Below are 20,551 nucleotides of genomic sequence, written 5' to 3'. Positions count from 1 at the left end.
GATCTGAATGATAATGTGGTAAATTGGATCAGCAAGTTTACAGTTGACAAAAAGATTGGAGCTGAAAAATGGCAGATGGAATTTAATGCATACAAGTGTGAGGTGTTACATTTTGGAAGGAAAAACCAAGAAAGGATATACATGGTAAATGGTAGAGCACTGTGGAGTGTAGTAGAACAGAAGTATCTGGGAATATAAATAGATAATTCCCAGAAAGTGGTGTCATTGGTAGATAGAGTTGTAAAAAGAGCTTTTGGCATATTGGCCTTCATAAATCAAAGTAGTGAGTATAGGAGTTGGAATGTTCTGGTAAAGTTGAATAAGACAATGGTGAGGGCAAATTTGAAATTTTGTGTAGTTTTGGTCACCTAACTGCAGGAAAGCTATCAGTAAGATTGAAAGAGTACAGAGATTTACTAGGATGTTGCACAGACTTCAGGAACCAAGTTACAAGGAGAGATTAAACAGGTTAGGATTTTATCCTCTAGAGCGTAGATGAGGGGAGAGTTGATAGAGGTATTTAAAATTATGAGGGGTATAGACCGTGTAAATATAGATGGGCTTTTACCACTGTGGGTAGGAGAGATATAAACCAGAGGACATGGGTTAAGAGTGAAAGGGGGAATGTTTAGGGAGAACTTCAGAGTGTGGCGGGAGTGTGGAACAAGTTGCCAGCTGAAGTGGTGAATGCAGGCTCAATTTAAACATTTAAGAAGAATTTGGACAGGTATGTGCATGGTAAGGGTATGGAGGATTCTGCACTGGGTGCAGGTCGTTGAGACTAGGCAGAAAAATAGTTCAGCAGACTAGAAGGGCAAATGACATGTCTCTATGCTCTAATGTTCTATATTAGCAATTTGATTGGCATGGACTAGTTGGGCTGAAGGGTCCATTTCCATGTTACATCATTCTATAACTTGAAACTAGAGCACCAAACCAATTTCTCCTTGTGACCCATGTCTTCCAATTCAAACAATATCTTTACGGATCTTTTCTGTACTAACTCTTGGCTAATCACGTCCTTCCAATGGTATGGTGAACAGAACTGCACTCACCAACTGTATTGTGACATTCCTGGTCTTGAACTCAGTGATTCAGCCAATGAAAAGAATAATGCCATGCCATGCATGCCTATATTCACACTTTCAAAGAACTATGTACTTGTATACCAGAGTCTCTGTTCATTCACACTCCTCGAGGCCTTACATTCACTGCATTGTTCTGGTTTAATTTCCCAAAATGCATCACTACGTACTTGTCTCAGTGAAATTCCATCTGCCGTTCCCTTGCACACTTTTCTAGTGGAGCAATATCATTAGATAAGGTTCTTCATTGTTCACCAAAGCTCCAATTTTGGTATTGTTTGCAAACTTACCACTCTCCAAATCATTAATATGGACAAACAACAGAGGACCCAGCAGTAATCCCAGCCTACACCACTGGTCCTAAACATCCTTAAAGATTTTGTCACCAACTGCAAGGAGCCTTTAAAAGTCAAGGTAAGCATTTCTTTCCAATTAAGTGAAAAGCAAAACTTTTGTCTTAGTACTTTATTATTGTGAAGCAGTATTGCCCAGAAAATTATCCAGAGAAAAATACTAACCATTCAGATTTGCATTCAACTCTTAAAAATTAAATATCCTCTCTCAAATCATATTGAAAGCAAGAGGTTGGCTACTGTGTATAGAGTACAAAGTACTTGGTACTAATTTGTTTAAATGGGAAAATCTTATTGGTTTAAAAATACATTTACAATTGCAATATTAAAAAATGTTCTTAAAGCATTTATCAAGACAAATCTTCCAAATGTTCATTATATTGACATGGAGGGCTACCACAGCTTTTGCATAGTTTTATCCACATTTGTTGATCATTTACAAATGACAGTGAAGCATTCTCTACCACGAAATTTAGCTTGCTGAGTTGAAATACAATGGCATTTTTGACATGACAGTAGGCAGCAAAAAAATCTATGGTACAAAATGAAATTAGTTCTACAGAAAGCAAATTCTACACATAAGTGATGAATCATCCTGTAGCATTACTTGCTTAGCATAAAGCTTATTAAATACTGCTGTCTAATCACCCTGAGATGAAATTGAATAAAAGTAATTATGTACTTCTGATCATTTGACGACTATGTTATTGCTAAATGGCAAAATTCTGATATTTAATTAGTCTTCACTATTATAATGTTTTGAATGAAAATTGGGTTTGGTGACAGCTTGTGTGTTTATGAACACATGTTGCTTAACAATTACCCATGCTGTTTGGATGCCTTTTGTTCTGTCATCCTCAAAATCAGAATCATTATAAATGGTTACTCATTCAAATTGGAAGAATGGTACTTCAAACTAATCAAGGATTAAACCTTCAAATCCTTCCATCACAAATGACCAATGCATGAGAATCCTATCTGTAGCACACACAATTCATGCTTTAATATTAAAAACAATGCTAACATTTTTCTCACCAATCACCACCCAATCCTTATTCAAGGTGATGCTGTGTTGCTGGACAATGGTCACAATTTTTGGAGCACCGCAACTGCATGTCTTGCCAACAAAAATGTTCAGTTATCTATTATGCTTTCTGTGGCCTTCCCCGCCCACCCCCCACTCACCCCCTTCCTATTATACTTTATCTACAAGTTAAGGTTTGGTTCAAGGCCAATTTTGGAGGCTTTGGGCAAGAACGAGGATGTTTGCAATCAGATGGCTAGAAAGTGTTAGGCTTTCAAAAATAAATTGCAAAAGTTCAGGCACAGTGTGTTCTTGTTACAGTGAACGGCAAGGCTGGCAAGTTTAAGGAATGCTGGTTGATGAGGGATATTGAAGCTCTGGAGGCATTCATCAGGCTTAACAGTCTGAATCAAGTGAATCCTTCAGAGTGTACAAGTGTATAAATACACAGAGGAAAATCAGAAGGGCTAAAAGAGGACATTAGCTGAATCTGGCAGGAGGGTAAAGGAAAATCCCAAGAGATCCTACAATTTATATTCAGAGTAAAACTGGTTAGGGAGAGAATTGGTCCAATTAAAGATCAGCACAGCTGTTTTTGCGTGGAGGTACAGGATTCACAAAGGAGGTGATATTTTAAATGATTATTTCTCCTGTTTTTACTGTGAAGAATGTCAGGGAAGGCAAAGAATTGAAACAAGTTGCAATGTCCTGAACCATGTAAGAAGTGGGAGGGAGGAGGTGATGGCAGCCTTGGAATGAATTAAAATGGTCAGATCCCCAGTTGCCAACCTCTCCTCCCTGGTAGCCCTTATAATGTCTAGGTCCCAGGACATCAAAACTCACTTGTTTCGATTCCTTGTCTCTTCTCCCTGCATCTTGTGGGAGAAATTGCAAAAATATTTATATCATCTTTGGCTACAAGTGAAGTGCTGGCTAGTGTGGTCCCATTATTTTAAAAGGGCACTATTGAGGAGTCTGGGAATGGCAGGCTTGTGAGCATGATATCAGTAGTTGAACAGTTGGTGGGAGGGGATTCTGAAGGAAAAGATATCAGCATTTGGATAGGCAGGATTGGCTGGAGGTAGTTAGCATGGTGTTTTGCATGGGAGATTGTGTCTTACAAATGTATTTTTTAAAGAGGTGATCAAGTGAATTCAAGCCAGGATCATTGACATCATCTCTGTTGATCTTAGCAAGGGCTTTGACAATATCCAACATGGCAGGCTAGGCCGGATTGTTTGATTACATTGGAACCAGAATGAGCTGCCGTCTTGGATTCAAAACTGGCTAGGTGGACGGGTAGTAGATACAATGAGAAGCTGATGGGTCACAGCAAGTCAGGCAGCATTCATGAGTCCCTCCAGCTTCTCACTATTTACTCAAGATTCGTATCTGCAGTTTGTGTGTTTTTCTTGTACCAGTGGATGGCTGCTTCTCTGATTGGAGGCCTGTGATCAATGGTGTGCCACAAGAGTCAGTGCTGGGCTCTGTATTAATGATTTGGGTGACAGAGTGAACTTGGTTAGTAAAATTCCAGATGATACCAAAATTATTGATGTGGATAGTAAGGTAGGACATTCAAGTTTACAACAGGATCTAGCTGAGAAGGTGGGCCAAGGAGAGACAAATAGAATTTGCCTCTGACTAGTGTGATGTGTAAAACTTTGGCAAGTTAAACCATGTCTGGTCTTGCATCACAAATGGTAGCACCCTGGAGAGTGTTGTAGAAGAGAGAGAGACCTTGGATCTGAAGCAGTGGCAACTCAAGTGGGCTGGCTCGTGAAGGCAGCTTCAGGCATGCTTGTCTTCATTGGACAGAGTATTGAGCTCAAAGGTTGGGACATGCTGATAGGTGTACAAGGTGGTGGTAAGACAACATGTGGAGTACTGTGTGCAGTTCTGGTGATACCACTGTAGGATAGATACAAGTTAACAGGAGGGCAGGATGTTGCCAGGACTGGAGGACTATATTACAGGGAGATGCAGGATTGGCTTGGTTTTTAACTGTGGAGGCATGATTAGCATTGTGGTTAGTGCAACGCTGTTACAGCATCAATGTCTGGAGTTTAAATGCAAGTTCAGCGCTGTCTGTAGGAGTACGTATATTCTGTGTGTCTGCATAGGTTTTCTCCCACCCTTCAAAAATGTACCAGCATTGTAAGTCAATTAGGCAGCGTGGGCCAAAAGGGCATATTACTGTGCTGTATGTCTAAATTTAAACAAATATAAAAATATTTTTAAAAATTAAAGATTTATTTCCCAGAGCTAGGAGGCTGAGGAATAATTTTTTTCCCCCATAGTATACAAAATCATGAGGGGCATAGACAAAGTGAATGCTCACAATCTTTTTAATCGAGTGCATAATTCTAGAACTAGTACTCAAAGGTTCAAGTTTCAGCTGTGTGATGGAGTGATTTAAGAAGGGGCTGATGGGCAATTTTTGCACTCCACATCTAGAACAAACTGCTACAGAACTATAGATGCAGGTACAATTACAACATTCAAAGGACATTTAAATAGGTATATGGATAGGAAAGGTTTAGATCAGTGGTTTTCAAACTTTATCTTTCCACTCACATACTATCTTAAGTAATCCCTGTGCCATAGGTGCTCTGTTATTGGGATGTGAGTGAGCCCTGGGCCTGATGTCTGGCTCATCCATGGAAAGTGATCGCCGCATGGCTATTGTCTGGCTTCCCAGACGGGAGGTCACTACAAATGGCCTCTCCTACGCTACTGCGTATTCTCATGGTGTCCCCATTTTCACTGATCTTGCTACATCATGGCGTGACTGAGTGTCTGGTGGTATAACTGGATGGGTAGGCTGGGCTTGTTAGCTTTGGTTGGCAGCCAGCCTCAAAGAGGGAAAACTTTGATTTCAAATCCGGGCAGATGGGGCTCATTAGTCTCATCAGGCCATCGTCTAGGAGAAGGACACTTCGTCATAACACCTACAACCTGACCGTCACCATCCCAGTTTGCTTGGCTGTGGCAGATAAACCCTGGTGTAAAGTGTGGAGCCAGTACTGCACACATTGCACTCCACCTAAAAAAGGACATCCCCATATCTACAATCCTTGGTTCCTGGATCTTGGTTCGCAAAGCCAAGCCATGAATGAATACGATTGGAAAGAAAAAGGTTTGAAAACCACTGTTTTAATCATACCTAATTAACTTGATATGTGCACGGTTTCATAACTTCAAAGGAAATGGGCCAATGGCAATTTTTCTCAAGCAAAGTATTTCAGTAACAATTGGGTCAAGAGCCTCAATTGGGTCGAGAGCCTTTTTTCCCCATACTCTCATACCACCTTAAGTAATCCCTTACTAATCACAGAGCACCTAGGACATAGGAATTACATAAGGTGGTATGTGAGTGGAAAGAAAACGTTTGAAAACCACTGGTTGAGAATAATATGGAGAAAATGCAGGCAAATAGTATAGCCCAGAAGCCAACTCAATCAGTATAGATGAGTTGGGCTGAAAACCTGATCCACACTCTGTCCATTTAATTATTTAATTTATTGTTATGATTTTACTATCGAAAAAGTGTTGATCTAAAGAAAATCCAGCAACCAAGGCAAAGCAAAACAAATTTTGTTTTATGGATGTGCAAAACCTGAAGATTCCTGAGAAATCTCGTGAATGGACTTGCAATGATCTCCATAATAGCCCAACTTTGATCAAGTTTGCATGATGCAGTTTTATAACTATATTGTACATTAAGACAGAAGGGATTTAAGGTTGACCGAAAACTAAGCTGTATTACAAGTGTAATTTTGCCTAGAATACTTGGTTGTTCCTGAAGTGAAAATAGGAAACTCTATATACAGTCCAGAAAAATCTTGCACAACTTTTATCCAGTGATGGTAAGTTACTGGATTCCAAACCAATGCCAACTTCAAGAAATTCAGTTTACTAGAATCTGTTTCACACCAGATTCCCACATTTTTCTTTCATCTCAATTATATAACTATTAAAGCATTTGTAACATTCGATATCAAACCATCCACCTTTAAGTCAAGAATCGAAGTTGGAATTAAATGGCAAAGAAACTAGTCCATAGTCACTAACGCCAAAGTCATGCAAAGCAAAGCTACTGACTGTTGATTGTACCTCTTATTCTGTTTCACTGCAGTCCTTCGAACTCAATTTGTGCAGTGGAGTACATTTGGCAGCCAAAATAAGCATGCATTTATGCTCATGATCATAAACAGATGTATCCAGTGTTCAAATGTACGAGGTATTAATAAATAGTTATATTTAGGCACTCAGTAAAGCTGAAGTCACAAATAAGGAATATTGATGGAGCAATGTACAGCAAGTTCATCTGAATGGAAAAGGTGTAATTACAATTATTGGAGAATTGGCACAACAGAAAAAAGGTTGGTGATTCTGATTTAATTAAACAGAGTGCAACTGGCACCCACCTTCACATGCATAAAATTACACAGGCAAAAGGATCAAAGAATCCACAACAATCATGACGGAATAACTGTGCAAACTGATTTTTGGACCCATCCTTAAAGCAGATAGCCAGTTTTCACTCCATCTCTTCCCAGCAGTCGGTCAGATTTCCTTTGCTGCGTCTCCGGATTCCAGGCAATTTCCCTGCTGTCATAATTCCCCACTTGGAACCACTCACATTTGTTTCACTCTCCAGGCTGGTATATTTCAAACTGCTGCTGCTTTCACTTGCCCAGTCAGACCAAGCATTGCCATCAGTCAAATTGCTACAAGGATTCTCCTTTGAAACTTGTGGTTCCCAACCTTCATCTTCAGTGGGAATTTTGCTTGCTGAATTCTGTTTAATTCCCAAGTTGTCCCAGAAACTAGATTTCTTTTCCACTTTCACATCATCTTTTAGTTTCACAGTCATCCTGCAGAAATAAAAGGAATGGGAAAAATTATCATAGCCAGTGGTACAATTTGCTTTCTCAGTGTGCATTCAGAAGATGCAGGTATCATTTGTTTCTTGTACTCAGTATTAATAAATCTAAATGTTTAATTTTTATTCCCACAAATGCTTAATTGTGAAAGTAATTTGTAGCTACCCAGATGTCCATAGCAATAAAAATACAGGCTAGGAAAGGGAGAATGACCCTTAAGTATTAGCTTATTTTAGCCCACGAAAACGGGGCTTGGGATCTCTGAATTTTTGAATATTAACATAAAAAAATTGTAAAATTGAACACAGTAAAATACGCCATACGGCTCCCATTAACCTCAGTCCTGGTCGCAGATAAGACTCAACCACAATATTTTATTAGAATGGTTTGAAGAGATTAGCAGCAGCAAACAAATATTGCATGGAGACAAGAGACTAGCAAAAAAAATCTGGAGGAAATCAGAAGGTAAGGCAGCATCTGTCGAAGGAAATGGACAGTGGAGGTTTCTGGTCAAGATATTTCATATAGTCTATTCAGAATATGATTTTATTACATGAAAATTGTCAGGGATATAGATAGCAAGGAAGGTTGTCAAAGGTGGGATATTGATCAACTGGTAAAATGGTCAATGAAACAGCAGATGAGGTTACATCAGGACAGGTGTGAGGTGTTTGAAAGATCAAGTGTGTAAAAGTATACAGCAAATAGCATGACCTTTGGAGGCATTGATGTTCATAGGGATCTTGAGCTGCAAGTCTATAGCTCCCTGAAAATGGCAATGCAGACAGATAGGGTGATAAAGACTGCATAATTGTCTTTATCAGTCAGCTCATTGCGTGTAAAACTCAGAAAGGCACGTTACAGCTGCACAAAGCAGTGATTAGTTACATTTGACAAATTTGCAGTTTGCAGCTCTGGACAGCACGATACATGAAGGATATGGAAATTTTGGAGAGGGTGCAAAAGCAGTTCCCCAGGACGTTCCCTAAAAGAGGTTGAACAAAACATTGTTTTCTCTGGAATGTTAGATGCTGAGGGGTAACCTAATAGAAGTATATAAACTTATAAGAGGTGAAGAAAAATTCCCAAGTTAGAAATATGAGAGGGCATCAATTTAAGATGAGAGTGAGAAAGTTTAAAGGAACTTTGTGAAGCAAATCAGAGTGACAGAATTGTGGAGCATAGAAACTCTTCAGCCTAAATTGTGTCAACCAAGTTTACTACCTGGGATAAACCCATTTGCATGCATTTGGCCCTTATCCCTTTAAACCTTTCCCATCCATATAGCTGTGGAAATATCCTTTAAATATTGTAACTTTACCTGCCTCTGCAGCTTCTTCAGGCAGCTTGATTTTAAAATTCAAAGATCAGCTTCCTCAGCTCTGATTTGTGTTAATAGGCAATTCACCCCTAAAATATTTGTGCTCTGTTAATCTTTTAAAGCATACATTAAGAATAACTACTAGTTGAGTGCAAATGTTGGAAGAAATCTATACTCTTCCTGCATGCAGAACATTCTATCAAGGGATGAAAAGCTCTCCAAATGGTTTCCTTTAATATGCAGCCTTCATTAAAGTGAGTTTGTATTGCTGGTGGCAGGCAGATTTTCACATCACTTGGATTAATGAAACTCTGCAGTAAAACAGCACAAGGCTATCAAATTAAATTTTACATTTATGCAGTTATTTCAACTTCTGTGTATTTAGCTTATCTCAAGAGCCGACATTAAAACACTTCAATAATAATTACACACTTACACCTTAGTTATTCAATCATTCAACCCAAATTTCTAATGCAAAAGTATGTTTCTGCAGCAGTTGTAATGGAAACAGTTAAAATTTATTGCTTTAAGATCAGGCCAGACAACTACCATTTATGCAGCAGCTTTTAGGGCATATTTACTGGTGTCTGAGCAACAAGGATCATTACAAGCTCATGAAGCAAATGATAATTCAAGCTAAAAAGGAAATTCTAGCCTTTATTTAAATCAGATCATTCAGAACAAAATCTCAGTGCAAAGCATTTTTCATGTCATTGACACATCTAGTTATAAAGGTGACAATTATGGGAAGGTTATGCTGTACACTTTGTATTGACAGACTGTTTTGCCTTTGCATTGATACAAAATGTCTCGTGTATCTAAAGACATCACTTTGCCAGTGTAAGGTTCAATAATTGGACCATTTCAAGTGGGATCCTAGTAACTCAGCTTTGCAGAGTCTGGATATTTGCTTAGGAAGCTGGAGGGAAGTACCAGCTGGTAAATGATTACACATATGGTTAGCACATCGCCTTTACAGCACCAGTGATTGGGACAGGACCTGGGTTCGAATCCTATGTTGTCTATAAGGAGTTTGTACATTCTCCCTGTGTCTGCATGGGTTTTCTCCAGGGGCTCCTGTTTCCTCTCACCCTTCAAAAACAGGGTGTAGGTTAATGAGGTGTAAATTATACGGCACAGACTCATAGGCCCGAATTGGCCTGTTACAGTGCTGAATGTCTAAATTTTTTTTTAATTTAAAAAAAATAGCAGTTACAAGCCCTTCAGGCCAACAAGCCCTTGCTACCCAAACACACCAATTAACCTACAAACCCCGTACCTTTCTTTTTTGGGGAGGGGATAGGAAATCAGAGCACCTAGAGGAAACCCATGCAGTCATGGGAAAAATGTGCAAACTCTGCACAGACAGCACTGGTGCTGTAACAGTATTGCACTAACTGCTGCATTAACATAAAGAGCAATTTTAACTTAGGCTGCCACTGTAGAATGGACCAAATCAGTTGAAACACCAGCATTACACGTTAGATTTTGCTCTCCACTAAAGTCAATACAAGGCAATTGTAAATTTCCTGTTGGTCCTGGGTTCATTTTAATTCCTACAAGCTGAGGAGATGCAAAGTCATCTTTTTCAAAAAAAATTAAAAAATATAATCTTTTAACCTTGAAAAACAAATTACAATCGGCTCTTTGTAATTTTCAAGATTGATGAAATCTCTCCAAGATAAATAACCAGCTCTTTCCAAACACTGGAACTCTGTTCTCCAGAGTCACCAAGAATATGTGAATGGTGGCATTACTATGATCAGGACAGATACTGGAGTCTGCACTGTTACAGGTATATTATATATTAATGTGCCTTTAAAAGAGATAGATTGTGGGGGGTTTAGTGTAAGTCACTTCACAAACAGACATTAATATTTCACAAAACACATCCCATTTGAAATAGCTTTGCTAAATCCAGACATGCAGGCATCAGTGGCTTTGTAAAAGACAATGGAACTGCTTTGGAAGGAATTTCAAAAGCAGGTGCAAATAAACATTCCAGGCTCAAAGTGCTGATAAGTCCTTTCAAGGATTGAGCTTTGGAGCCCCGGGGAGGTGTTTTGGTTTTTACAAGCAAAAAGAAGGGAAAGAACAATCGGATTTCTCTAAGAGAGAGGGAGAGAGAACGGAGTTCTGCAGTAGCTTCTGGAGGATGCAACATGGAAAGCTGGCAGCCTTGTTGAAAACGGGTTGTGAGTTCTGAGTTCAGCCTGTTGAAAATCCTTGTCCTTACAATAGGAAATGGCTAGCTAGAGTTTCTCCTGAAATAAGGGAAACAAGAAGAACTCTCTGGTGACCTGGAAGAAGAGATTATCCTTTGGAAAACCCATGATGGGGCAAGTTTCTTCAGCAAGACACTGAAATGGGTGATCGGAGGAAATCAGTGTGTGTGTGTGTGTGTGTGTGTGTGTGTGTGTGTGTGTGTGTGTGTGTGTGTGTGTGTGTGTGTGTGTGTGTGTGTGTGTCCAACGAGCAACTTTTGTTTAAGTAACCATTTTTCTTGGTGAATTTCTACTGCTGCTGAGCTTTGGGGTCCTCTGGGCTCGTAATAGCATTAATGTCTCTAGATCAACACCAATAATGATTCATTGACAAAGTAATTTCAAGGATAGATCCAAATGCAGAAATAATTTAAACTATTCCCCTCCAGCTGAAATGTATTTGGAACATCTGTGAAACTATGAAGAATCATCTTGCTGCTCACGGTTGTTACTGAATGTCTGTGGGAAGGTTTTCCTGTTTTTTTTACAACATGGTAGAAGCCAATTCCAGCCATCGAGACCTATGCTGCCCAAGTTATACCCAATTAACCTACAATCCTTTAGGTTTTGGACGGTGAGAAGAAACTGGAGCACCCAGGGAAAATCTATGCAGGTCACAGGGAGAACATACAAAATCCGGCTTCAAACCCAGGTCACTGGTGCTACAGTAGCATTGCGCTAACTGCAAAACTATCTGTACACTGGTATTTCTGACACTTTTCTTCATACCCTGTGTTCAAGCAATTCCAGGAACACCTAGGTTCCTGACTAGGGAAATTTGCTCAAATGGCTCATTATTCTGTCTCATGTTCACAGTAGGACAGAAATATACATGAGATCCAAGTGGTATCATCTAATTCATTTCATTATCTGTCAATAGATCATCATTTCATTGTATACAATGCATAATCACACAACATTAATGATTAACATGTACGTTAAAGTCCAAGGGCTGCGAGGCAACTGTGTTTGGACAACTTTAGACCAGTTCCTGAACTCACCTCCAAATATTGACAATATGGTCGGTCTTAGCTTGATTTTATGAGAGAAGTAATATCAGTGGGGTCAGGAGAAAAACAGGGCACCTGTAGCTCCATGTTAGAAGCATCAAAATGGTTGGATATGCTTACTACCAACTCAAGCAGATTCACAGCATCATAAATTTGCCATGGCTTTGGGCAGGGTAAGGGTGCAAATCTGTCCCAATGTTGGGTCATAATCCAAAATATTGACCAGTCCTATGTAACAACAGTTGATGCTGGACTCCGACTTCCTCCAGGTTGCAGCATCTGCAATTTTTTGCGTCAGCAAATATGACCCTGTCTATTGTTATCAGATCTCAGTTTGTGGGAACCAGAATTATTTGTATTCTGTTGCTTGTTATTAGTTTGGGATATAGGCAGATGTTAAATTCAACATTTATTTTATATTATTACATTGGAAGAAAAATCAGGCTAATTAATTACATCAATAAACAGAGGATGGGAGTTGAGGAGGGTAGTGGGATTCTGTTTATTTGCAGGGAGCTCATCTACAATAAGGAAGATTAATTGTTTAGGTGATGTTTTAAGTCATACTGTCAGTAAACAGCAGCATGGAGACTGCAGGATGTGGATGTGGTCAAATTACTTTGTACACAAAATCCTTATGTCTGATGAGGGTCACTGCATTGGCAGCTATTGGCAACAGCACGAGTCAGAATATTGAACTGGCACTCAAAAGGTCTATTAACTATTGACTGAGATCTCAGACTTTCCAGTGTACAACGACGGATGCTGAATGAATAGCTTTGTTTTGCAGCTTTGGAGAGCCAGCTGAAAACAAGCCAAACAGTAGAGCTTCTTAAAAGTACAGGGAAGTTTTGTTTCCCAAAATAAACATCGGAAATACTTGCACTTCTGTGAAGTCACAAACAAAAGAACCCTTCCATTTGCAGACACAATAATTGTATTCCCAGCTCCAATCCCACACATTCATTTCCATTCTTTTCTTGATTTATTCTGCTTGTCAGGATTTTCACATCTTCAAAATGTGTTTCAGTAATTTGTTACTCTCCTACCATCTCTTTACTGGTAAAGTTTCATTAAAAGATAAGTTTTCAGTGAATTAATTATCATAGCTATAAGCACACAAGCAATAACTACAAGCAATAATTATGTCCCTACTCACCATTTAGGTTCATTCACAGTCAGCAGCTTATGCTCATCATCTTTAGTGAAAAGTGAGGCTACTTCCTTCCAACTTTTAAGACTTGCTCCTTGAACCTAAATTAAGCAACAACAAAAAAAGTTAAATGCAAAACCATGTAATGGCAAGGAAATAGTCAAGATTCATCTGTAGATGGGTGTGGAATTATCATTCATATTGAAATAGTTTTATTGTTTTTATTCTTGATCTAAGCAGTTTGCTGACTCCCACAGCTGTGACCATTGCCAAAACAAGCCAAGGATAAATCCAGAGGGATAACATTGCCAGAGTTCCTGATTCTCAGTGACACAATGACACATCAGTCCATACTGTCACCTCACAGCTCCAGCTTCCTGGTTCAATCCCTCAAATGGTATCTGGATGGAGTTTGCATGGGCCACCTAGGCTCCCTCTGCATGTTGCAGTGTGTGCTCGTGTATTTGACAACTGTAAATTACCCCTTAATGCAGATTAATCACAAAATAAAGGAATCAAAAGAAAATTCAGCAGATATTTCAAGCCAATACATGGCAAGGGGACAGGAGAATAAGGGGTCATAGGACTGATGGGGTTGCTCCCCCAGGAGATTCTATGGATATAAAAAACTAAATCAACTCCTGTGTTTTTAGAGCTATCTGGTGATAGAATAGGCTTCGCAGTTAAATATTCAGTCAGATGACGAAATTAAGAAGAAAATTATTGCTGAATGATCATTTCCATTAGTCCAAAAAAGCATTAAAAATTAAAGAGTGCAGAAGTGGGGAAACAACAGGCAGGAGCATGGCAAAGAGAAAGGAAAGACCCATGGTTTATACTGCATTTATTTCAATGCAAGAGGCCCAAAAAACAAGGCATATTAACTCATGCATGGATTGAATCAGGAGACTGCAAATATTATGGCTATGATAGAAGTATGGCTAAAAGAAGGGCAAACCAGGCAGCTCAGTGTTCCAGCATACCAATCCTATGGGGCAGCAGAAGAGCCTTGAGAGAGGAGCTGGGGGTTTTACCTCTTTCATCAGTGCCTACAGACAATATTCACGGGAGAATATTTAATGAAGCTTTATTGGGGGAAGGGGGGGAAAATCGCAAGAAACAAGGGAATGGGCACTTCAGCGGGACTTTATTATTGCCTCCCCCCAACCCACAACTGTCAATAATTAGAGGAAAAGGTGTGCAGAGGAGTTAGAGATGGTGCAAGAATGGGGTGATGGAACTAGTAATTTAATTTTCCTAATATTAACTGGGGCAACCATAGAACTAAGGGCTTGGACAGGATGGAATTTATTAAGTGTAACAAGAGAGCTTTCTCATATTGAGGGCCATACAACAGAGGGCACTCATAGATAACAAGGTGACAATGGGGGGGAGGACTTTGGGTCCAGAGACCATAACTCCATTCATTTTAAAATAGTTATGGTGCAAGATAGGACTGATCCACTAGTTTAAGTTCTAAATTAGAGCAAGGCCACATATGGATAATTTAAGCAAGAATTTGTAGACATTGACTGGGGGGGGGGGGGGGATGTTTGCTGGTAAGGTGGCAGTTGGAAAGTGAAATGTTTTTAAAAAGATGAAACAGCAAGAGTTCAGACACTACATGCTCTTGTTAGGAGGATGGACAAGGCTGATCATTTTTAAGGAGCCCTCACTGATGAGCGATATTAAAACTCTGGTCAGGAAAAAAGAGCCATGCATCAGATGTAAGCAGTCTTTGATCAAACAAATCCCTTAATGAGTACAATGTACGAGAATACCTCAGAAGAGAAAAAAAGAGGATGTGAGATGAAGCTGGCAGGAAAGATAAAGGAAAATCTCGAGATTTAGGTGAACACAGCAGTTAGCGATGTGCTGATAGAGCACCAGATTCAAACCCAGATTCTTGGCGTAAGGAGTTTGAATGTTCTCCCCATGTCTACCTGGGTTCTTCTGAGTGCTCCGGTTTCCTCCCACTTTTAAAAACAAACCAGGGTTGTCAGTCAGTTGGGTGGCACGGGCTCGTGGACCGACCGAAAAGGTCTGTTACCATGCTGTCTAAAATTCTATAGATGTATTAAGACTAAAAGAATCAGTCCAATTAAAGATCGAAATAGCTGCAATTGTGTGGAGCCACAGGAAATGGGTGGGATTTTAAATGAATATTTCTCATTAATCTTTACTGTGGAGAAGATTATCAAAGTTGAGTAATTGAAGGGATCAAGTTGTGTTGTCTTGGACCATTCAAGAAGTAGTAGGGAAAAGGTGTGGGCAGGCTTAGAGCACTTTAAAGTGGACAAATCCCCAGGGCCTGATAAAGTGTATTCTCACACGTTGTGGGAAGTTAGGAAATAAATTGTCGAGGCCTCGAGCAAAGTGCTTGAAGATTGGAGGGTGGCTAATTATGTGCTGTTTCTTAAAAAGGGCATCAAGGGCAAGCCAAGGAACGACAGGCCAGTGAGCTTCAAATCATTTGTCAGAAAAATTTCTGGAAGGGAATCAGAGCAACAAAATAAACTAGCTTTTGGATAGGCAGAGAGTTATTGGATGTAGTCAGAATGGTTTTGTGTGTGGCAGATAGTGTTTCACAAATCTGATAGTTTTTTGAAAAAGTGCCCAAGAGGATTGATGAGTGCAGGGCAATGGATCTTAGTAAGACCTTTGACAGGTTCTCAACAGGGGCCTTTCTCAACAGGAGCCCCTGGGGGCTACAGCACATTTAAATAAAAGCCTTGTTTTCGTATATCCTCACATAACATAAATATATTTTTTTTATATGCAGTCAATAGCAGAGAAAAACAGAAAACACAAAACTTGACTACTTCACAGGAAAGGGGGCCCATAAAATGAGTATTGTTCTAGGGGACTGAAAAATGGTTGAGAATGGCTGTTTTTGATCACTTGAGATCCAAAGGGAGTTCATCAATTGGATTCAAAATTGGCAAAGTGGAAAGAGTATAAGCATAGGTGTTTTTCTGATTCGAGTCCTGTAACCACTAGACTGCTGCAGGGGCCGATATCGGGTTCAATGTTGTTTGTTATCTATATTAACAACTTGGATGTAGTTAACACAAGAGTAATTTTAACATTGGTGGTGCTGTAGACAATGAGGAAGGATATCCAAGTTTACCACAGAATCTAAAACATTTGGAAAGGAAGGCTAAAGGGTGGTGAATGGAATTGACCTCTGACAAGTAAACCAGGGCAGCGCTTGCATAGTGAACAGTGTATGCTGGGAATGTTATAGAACAAAGGGATCTGAAGTTGTAGGTACATAGTTCCATAGCAGAGGCAATGCAAGTGGCATTTGGCATACTTGCCTTCATCATTTGAGTACAGGAATAGGGGTGGCATGATACAACTGTACAGGACATCGATAAGATCGCATTTGGACTATTGTACACAGTTTTTGACACTCACCTATAGGAAAATATCATAAGGGGAAGAAACAATTTATGAGAAGGTTGCTCCAAAGACAGGCAAGTTTAAATTATGAGGAGAGGCTATAAAGGCAGGGATTCTTCTCCCTGGAGTGTCAGAGGAAAGGGGACCCCCTTAAAGGTTTATACAATCATAAAGAACATAAACAAGATAAAGAAAAGAAGAGAGCAAAGTAAAATTAAAGGGTATATATTTCTGATGATAGGAGAAACATTCAAAAGAGGCTTGAGAGGCATCTTCTCTCACAGTGGGAGGTGGATATATGGAAAAAGCACCAGAGGAAGTTGTAAAAGCAGGGGCAATCAAAGAGTTGAAAAGACATTCAGACAGGCACATGGAAAGGAAAGATTCAGAGGGATGTGGGTATATGCAGGCAAATAGAATGAGCTTGGTCAGCATGGACATTGGGCCAAAGGGCATCTTTCCGTGCTGCAGAACCATGACACTTTCTTCACTGTCCACTATACAAACATTTTTGCTGTCATTCTCAAAGTTGATACCCATGCTATAATATCATCCAAGTTGTTAATATACAAGACAAACCACAGTGGACCAGAACTGATCATTCTGGCACACCATTCATCACAATCTTCTAATCTGAAAAACAGCCCTCCACCACCACCCTCTGCCTCCTATGATCAAGCCAATTCTGCATCTAATTGGCCAGCTCACCCTGGATCCCATGCAATCTGAACTTCTGGTACATGCAGGACTTGGTCAAAAGCCTTGCTATAGTCCAAGTGGACAACATCTACCACCTCACCCTCAACCTTCTTGATCACTCATCTCATCATTGCCATTAATGAGCAGGATTACATTTGGTCCAAACTTCCAGGTGAATACACTATGACGATCACTGATGAGCCCAAGTTCCACACATGGAATTTCAACTTCCAAAGAACCACTCATTTGGAAACACCATCCTATAGTCAATTTAACTCCAATATTTTCTTTGTAGGAAACAGACTCGAATAGTTGCATACTGCAATACAACAAATGACAATATTTTAAGATGTACAAGCCACTTAATTAAATGCCACAAAGGAAAGTTAACAGCTGCATTGAATTACTATTCATGTCCTAAAAATAAATTCATAACTAAATTCATTGGTACAGAACAGAATTTAAATTATTAACATGTAATACTAAATTACTTATATTCACATCAATGATAAAACACCATACCTATTCAGATTTAGCATCTGAAACCATATGATGCAATTTACCTGCCCAAAGGGTTTCCAGATTGTAACGTGCTTTAAGTAATAAAAGGAAAATGTGCAGTGCACTCTGCAAAGCATCAAGGATATGCGTGAGCAGAACAAGTAACTGGATATCTCCTATAAGATTAAAACTAGACATTGAGCAGCAGAACATCTGGACTGAGAGCTGCTGATTGAAAATTAATTCTGGAACTATTGAATAATTAAAATTAAATCACAAGATCAAAAAATTGCAAGTTAATATCCTGAAATATAAAAATTAAATCTAAATGTAATGATTTAGATTTAAATATTTTTCAAATGTCTGATAATTTCTAAGTGCAAATTTCTTCTGCATGATGGTGTTGATGTATGTCAGGCCTTATGCTGATGTTTAATTTAAGGCAGTTCTTGTTGAGGAGTCAGGAAGTTGAGGTTGGTGGTGCAATAGATGCAGACAATGATGACAAGTGATTTTCTTTAATCAACCAAGTGTCATATCCTTCATTAACCTGCCTTTGATAGCTGAACGGAGTAGCTTTAAAAGTTATGTAGGCAAAGACAGTGATATGCTCCTCCTGTGTTGATGAGAAAGATCAGGCACATTTCCAATATGCAGATCCTGACTGACCACAGATATAATAAAGCAACAGATGGACTTGGTACAGGGCATTTGGGATGTAGAAAATGTAGTAGACAGAATATTTTCTAAGCTGGTCACAGAGCAGATACAGAAAGAAGAGAAAAACACAAATGCTGAAGATGTTGGATTCTTGAGTAAACAAAGAAGCAGGTCAGACAGCGTCCATTGAGAATGGTTTCCTTTATAAAGATTTGATAAAGAGTTAGAGTTAACTCATTTTTGTTCATAGAAAGAGAAGAGATGGAAACTACTAGGAGAGGCAGGAGGGGAAAAAGGTAGTGCAGGAGTTCTCTTGTGCTCATTCCCCTATCTAATCAGTATAATGGGCTGGATACTGTTGGGGAGATGCCTTCTCAGAGGAAAATAGCATAAACCATCTATTTTAATGCAAGGAATGTAACTGGTAAAGTAGATGATCTCAAAATGTCAATGAACTTAGAGTTTCCAATATTGCTGCCATCACTGAGAAATGGTTGAAGCACAGGCAGGGCAATTTCATCCCAGGGCCAGAATCTTTCAGCAAGACAGGGAAGGGTGGGGGAGGAGTGGGTAGCAGAGGGTTTCTATAAAAGAGACTCACCTTAAACCTATGCCTTTTAGTTCCAGAATCATATCATCTACCCTGAGAAAAAGACAGCAAGCATTCACTTCATCAATTTTCTCATGATTTTATAAACCTCTATAAGATCACCACTTATTCTCCTACACTCTGGGGAATAAAGACCCAGTTTTTTTTTACCTCTCTCTATAACTAAAGCCCTTTAGTTCCAGCAACATCCTGGTGAGTCCCCTTTATGACCTTCCTAATGCTGGACAACCAGAATTGCACACAGTATTCCGTGTGGTCTCACCTTTGCCTTGTCCAGCTGTATCATGAGTCCTCTACCCCACTCTATGAAGACAAGTGTGTCAAATGCCTTCTTCACCACCTTATCCACCCGAGTTTCCACTTTCAGGGAACTATGCACTCATCCTACAGCACTCTCCTGTGACTGACCATTGACTGCAAATGTTACTCTGCTTTGACTTACCCAAATGAAACACTTCACAATTATCAAATGTAAATTCTATCAGCCATTCCATGGCTCACCAACCCAACTGATATAGCTTTGCTCCAATTTAGGACTTTAACTTGCAGTTTAAGTGTCATCTTCCACCACAACAATTATGGTCACTGCATAGTTGTATGTCAAAGATGCAAAACAAATTTATCAGGTGGGAGCAATAAATTACAAAGATGATTAAATTGAGTGAAGTGAGTGGCGGCACTGTGGCAGAGATATGCAATAGGTAAACTGATAACATAGCATAAAGGCAGGAAAACTGGACATTTGTTTCTTGTTGGCAAGAAGGTGGAGAAATGGGATTAGTGTGTTAATGTACAATAAACACCAGTACAAAGGTGCAAAAAGTAATCAAAACATGTATTGGAACATTGTCTTTGATCTTGAGGAAGTGGGAGCCAACAAACTCTTGCTCAGATCCCAGCTACAGCACTACATTCAGCCTCATTACTACTCCTCAGGAAGCAATTGGAGGGAATTCAGTACAATCTTAGCAGAATTGCATCAAGGCCAAAAGGAATGAATTCAGTGAACACCTGAAATAAAATTTAACTTGCATTTCCTTTAGCATAGAAGGAAACAACCATTTACTTCAGTGCCTTTTACACATTTCACCAAAGCACTTAAAGGGGTTTTCACTGTTGTAATGACAGGTTGAGGGAACTTATTGTCTCACAAACAGTATAAAAGGATATGATCAAATTAATACAATATTAAAGTCATCTTTGGTTGGTCAATTAGTGCAAAAGTCCAGATTGTAACAATTTTCTCCCCCACACAAAGTGAAATAAAAATAGAGACCTCTCTATTGAAATTTAAGACTGTCAGATTTTTATTGGATAAAGGCATTAAAGTATATGGATCAAAATCTGTCTAAAGCAATTTAAATAGATCAGCCACAATCTAATTAAACTATAGAACAGGTTTAAGAGCCCTTTGTTCATATGCTTCTGCAAGAATTTTTTTTAAATTAGTTAACCTTAAAAGAGGAAGCCAGTTTGTGGACTGTTACATAAACTGGGAATCAAAACTGCGGTCTCTGGTTGCGACTGCTTATTATTACTAAAGTGAGGCCATCATGGGGTTTGTGCTGATCCTGGCA

The 20,551-nt window shown here is 39.3% G+C and overlaps 2 protein-coding genes across 3 annotated transcripts in view; one reads left to right on the top strand and one right to left on the bottom strand.

Moving 5' to 3' along the window:
• The window catches only part of fbxo25 (F-box protein 25), a 165,070-nt gene that overhangs the window by 59,113 nt on the left and 85,406 nt on the right, over positions 1–20,551 (top strand). The gene's annotated exons all lie outside the window — the stretch shown is intronic.
• LOC138736519 (testis development-related protein) overlaps positions 1,536–20,551 on the bottom strand; it is a 51,721-nt gene continuing 32,705 nt past the window's right edge. For both annotated transcript variants that reach the window (XM_069886173.1, XM_069886174.1), the window contains exons 3-4: positions 13,106–13,200; positions 1,536–7,342 (exon numbers count right to left, since the gene is read on the bottom strand). In XM_069886173.1, the coding sequence (XP_069742274.1) occupies positions 7,006–7,342; positions 13,106–13,200 (432 nt within the window). In that variant the 3' untranslated portion in view covers positions 1,536–7,005. The remainder of the gene's footprint in view (positions 7,343–13,105; positions 13,201–20,551) is intronic.

The sequence above is a fragment of the Narcine bancroftii genome, chromosome 6 (genome assembly GCF_036971445.1).
Source record: "Narcine bancroftii isolate sNarBan1 chromosome 6, sNarBan1.hap1, whole genome shotgun sequence".
Taxonomy (NCBI): Eukaryota; Metazoa; Chordata; class Chondrichthyes; order Torpediniformes; family Narcinidae; genus Narcine; species Narcine bancroftii.
This window is presented reverse-complemented; position numbering and strand designations above follow the sequence as displayed.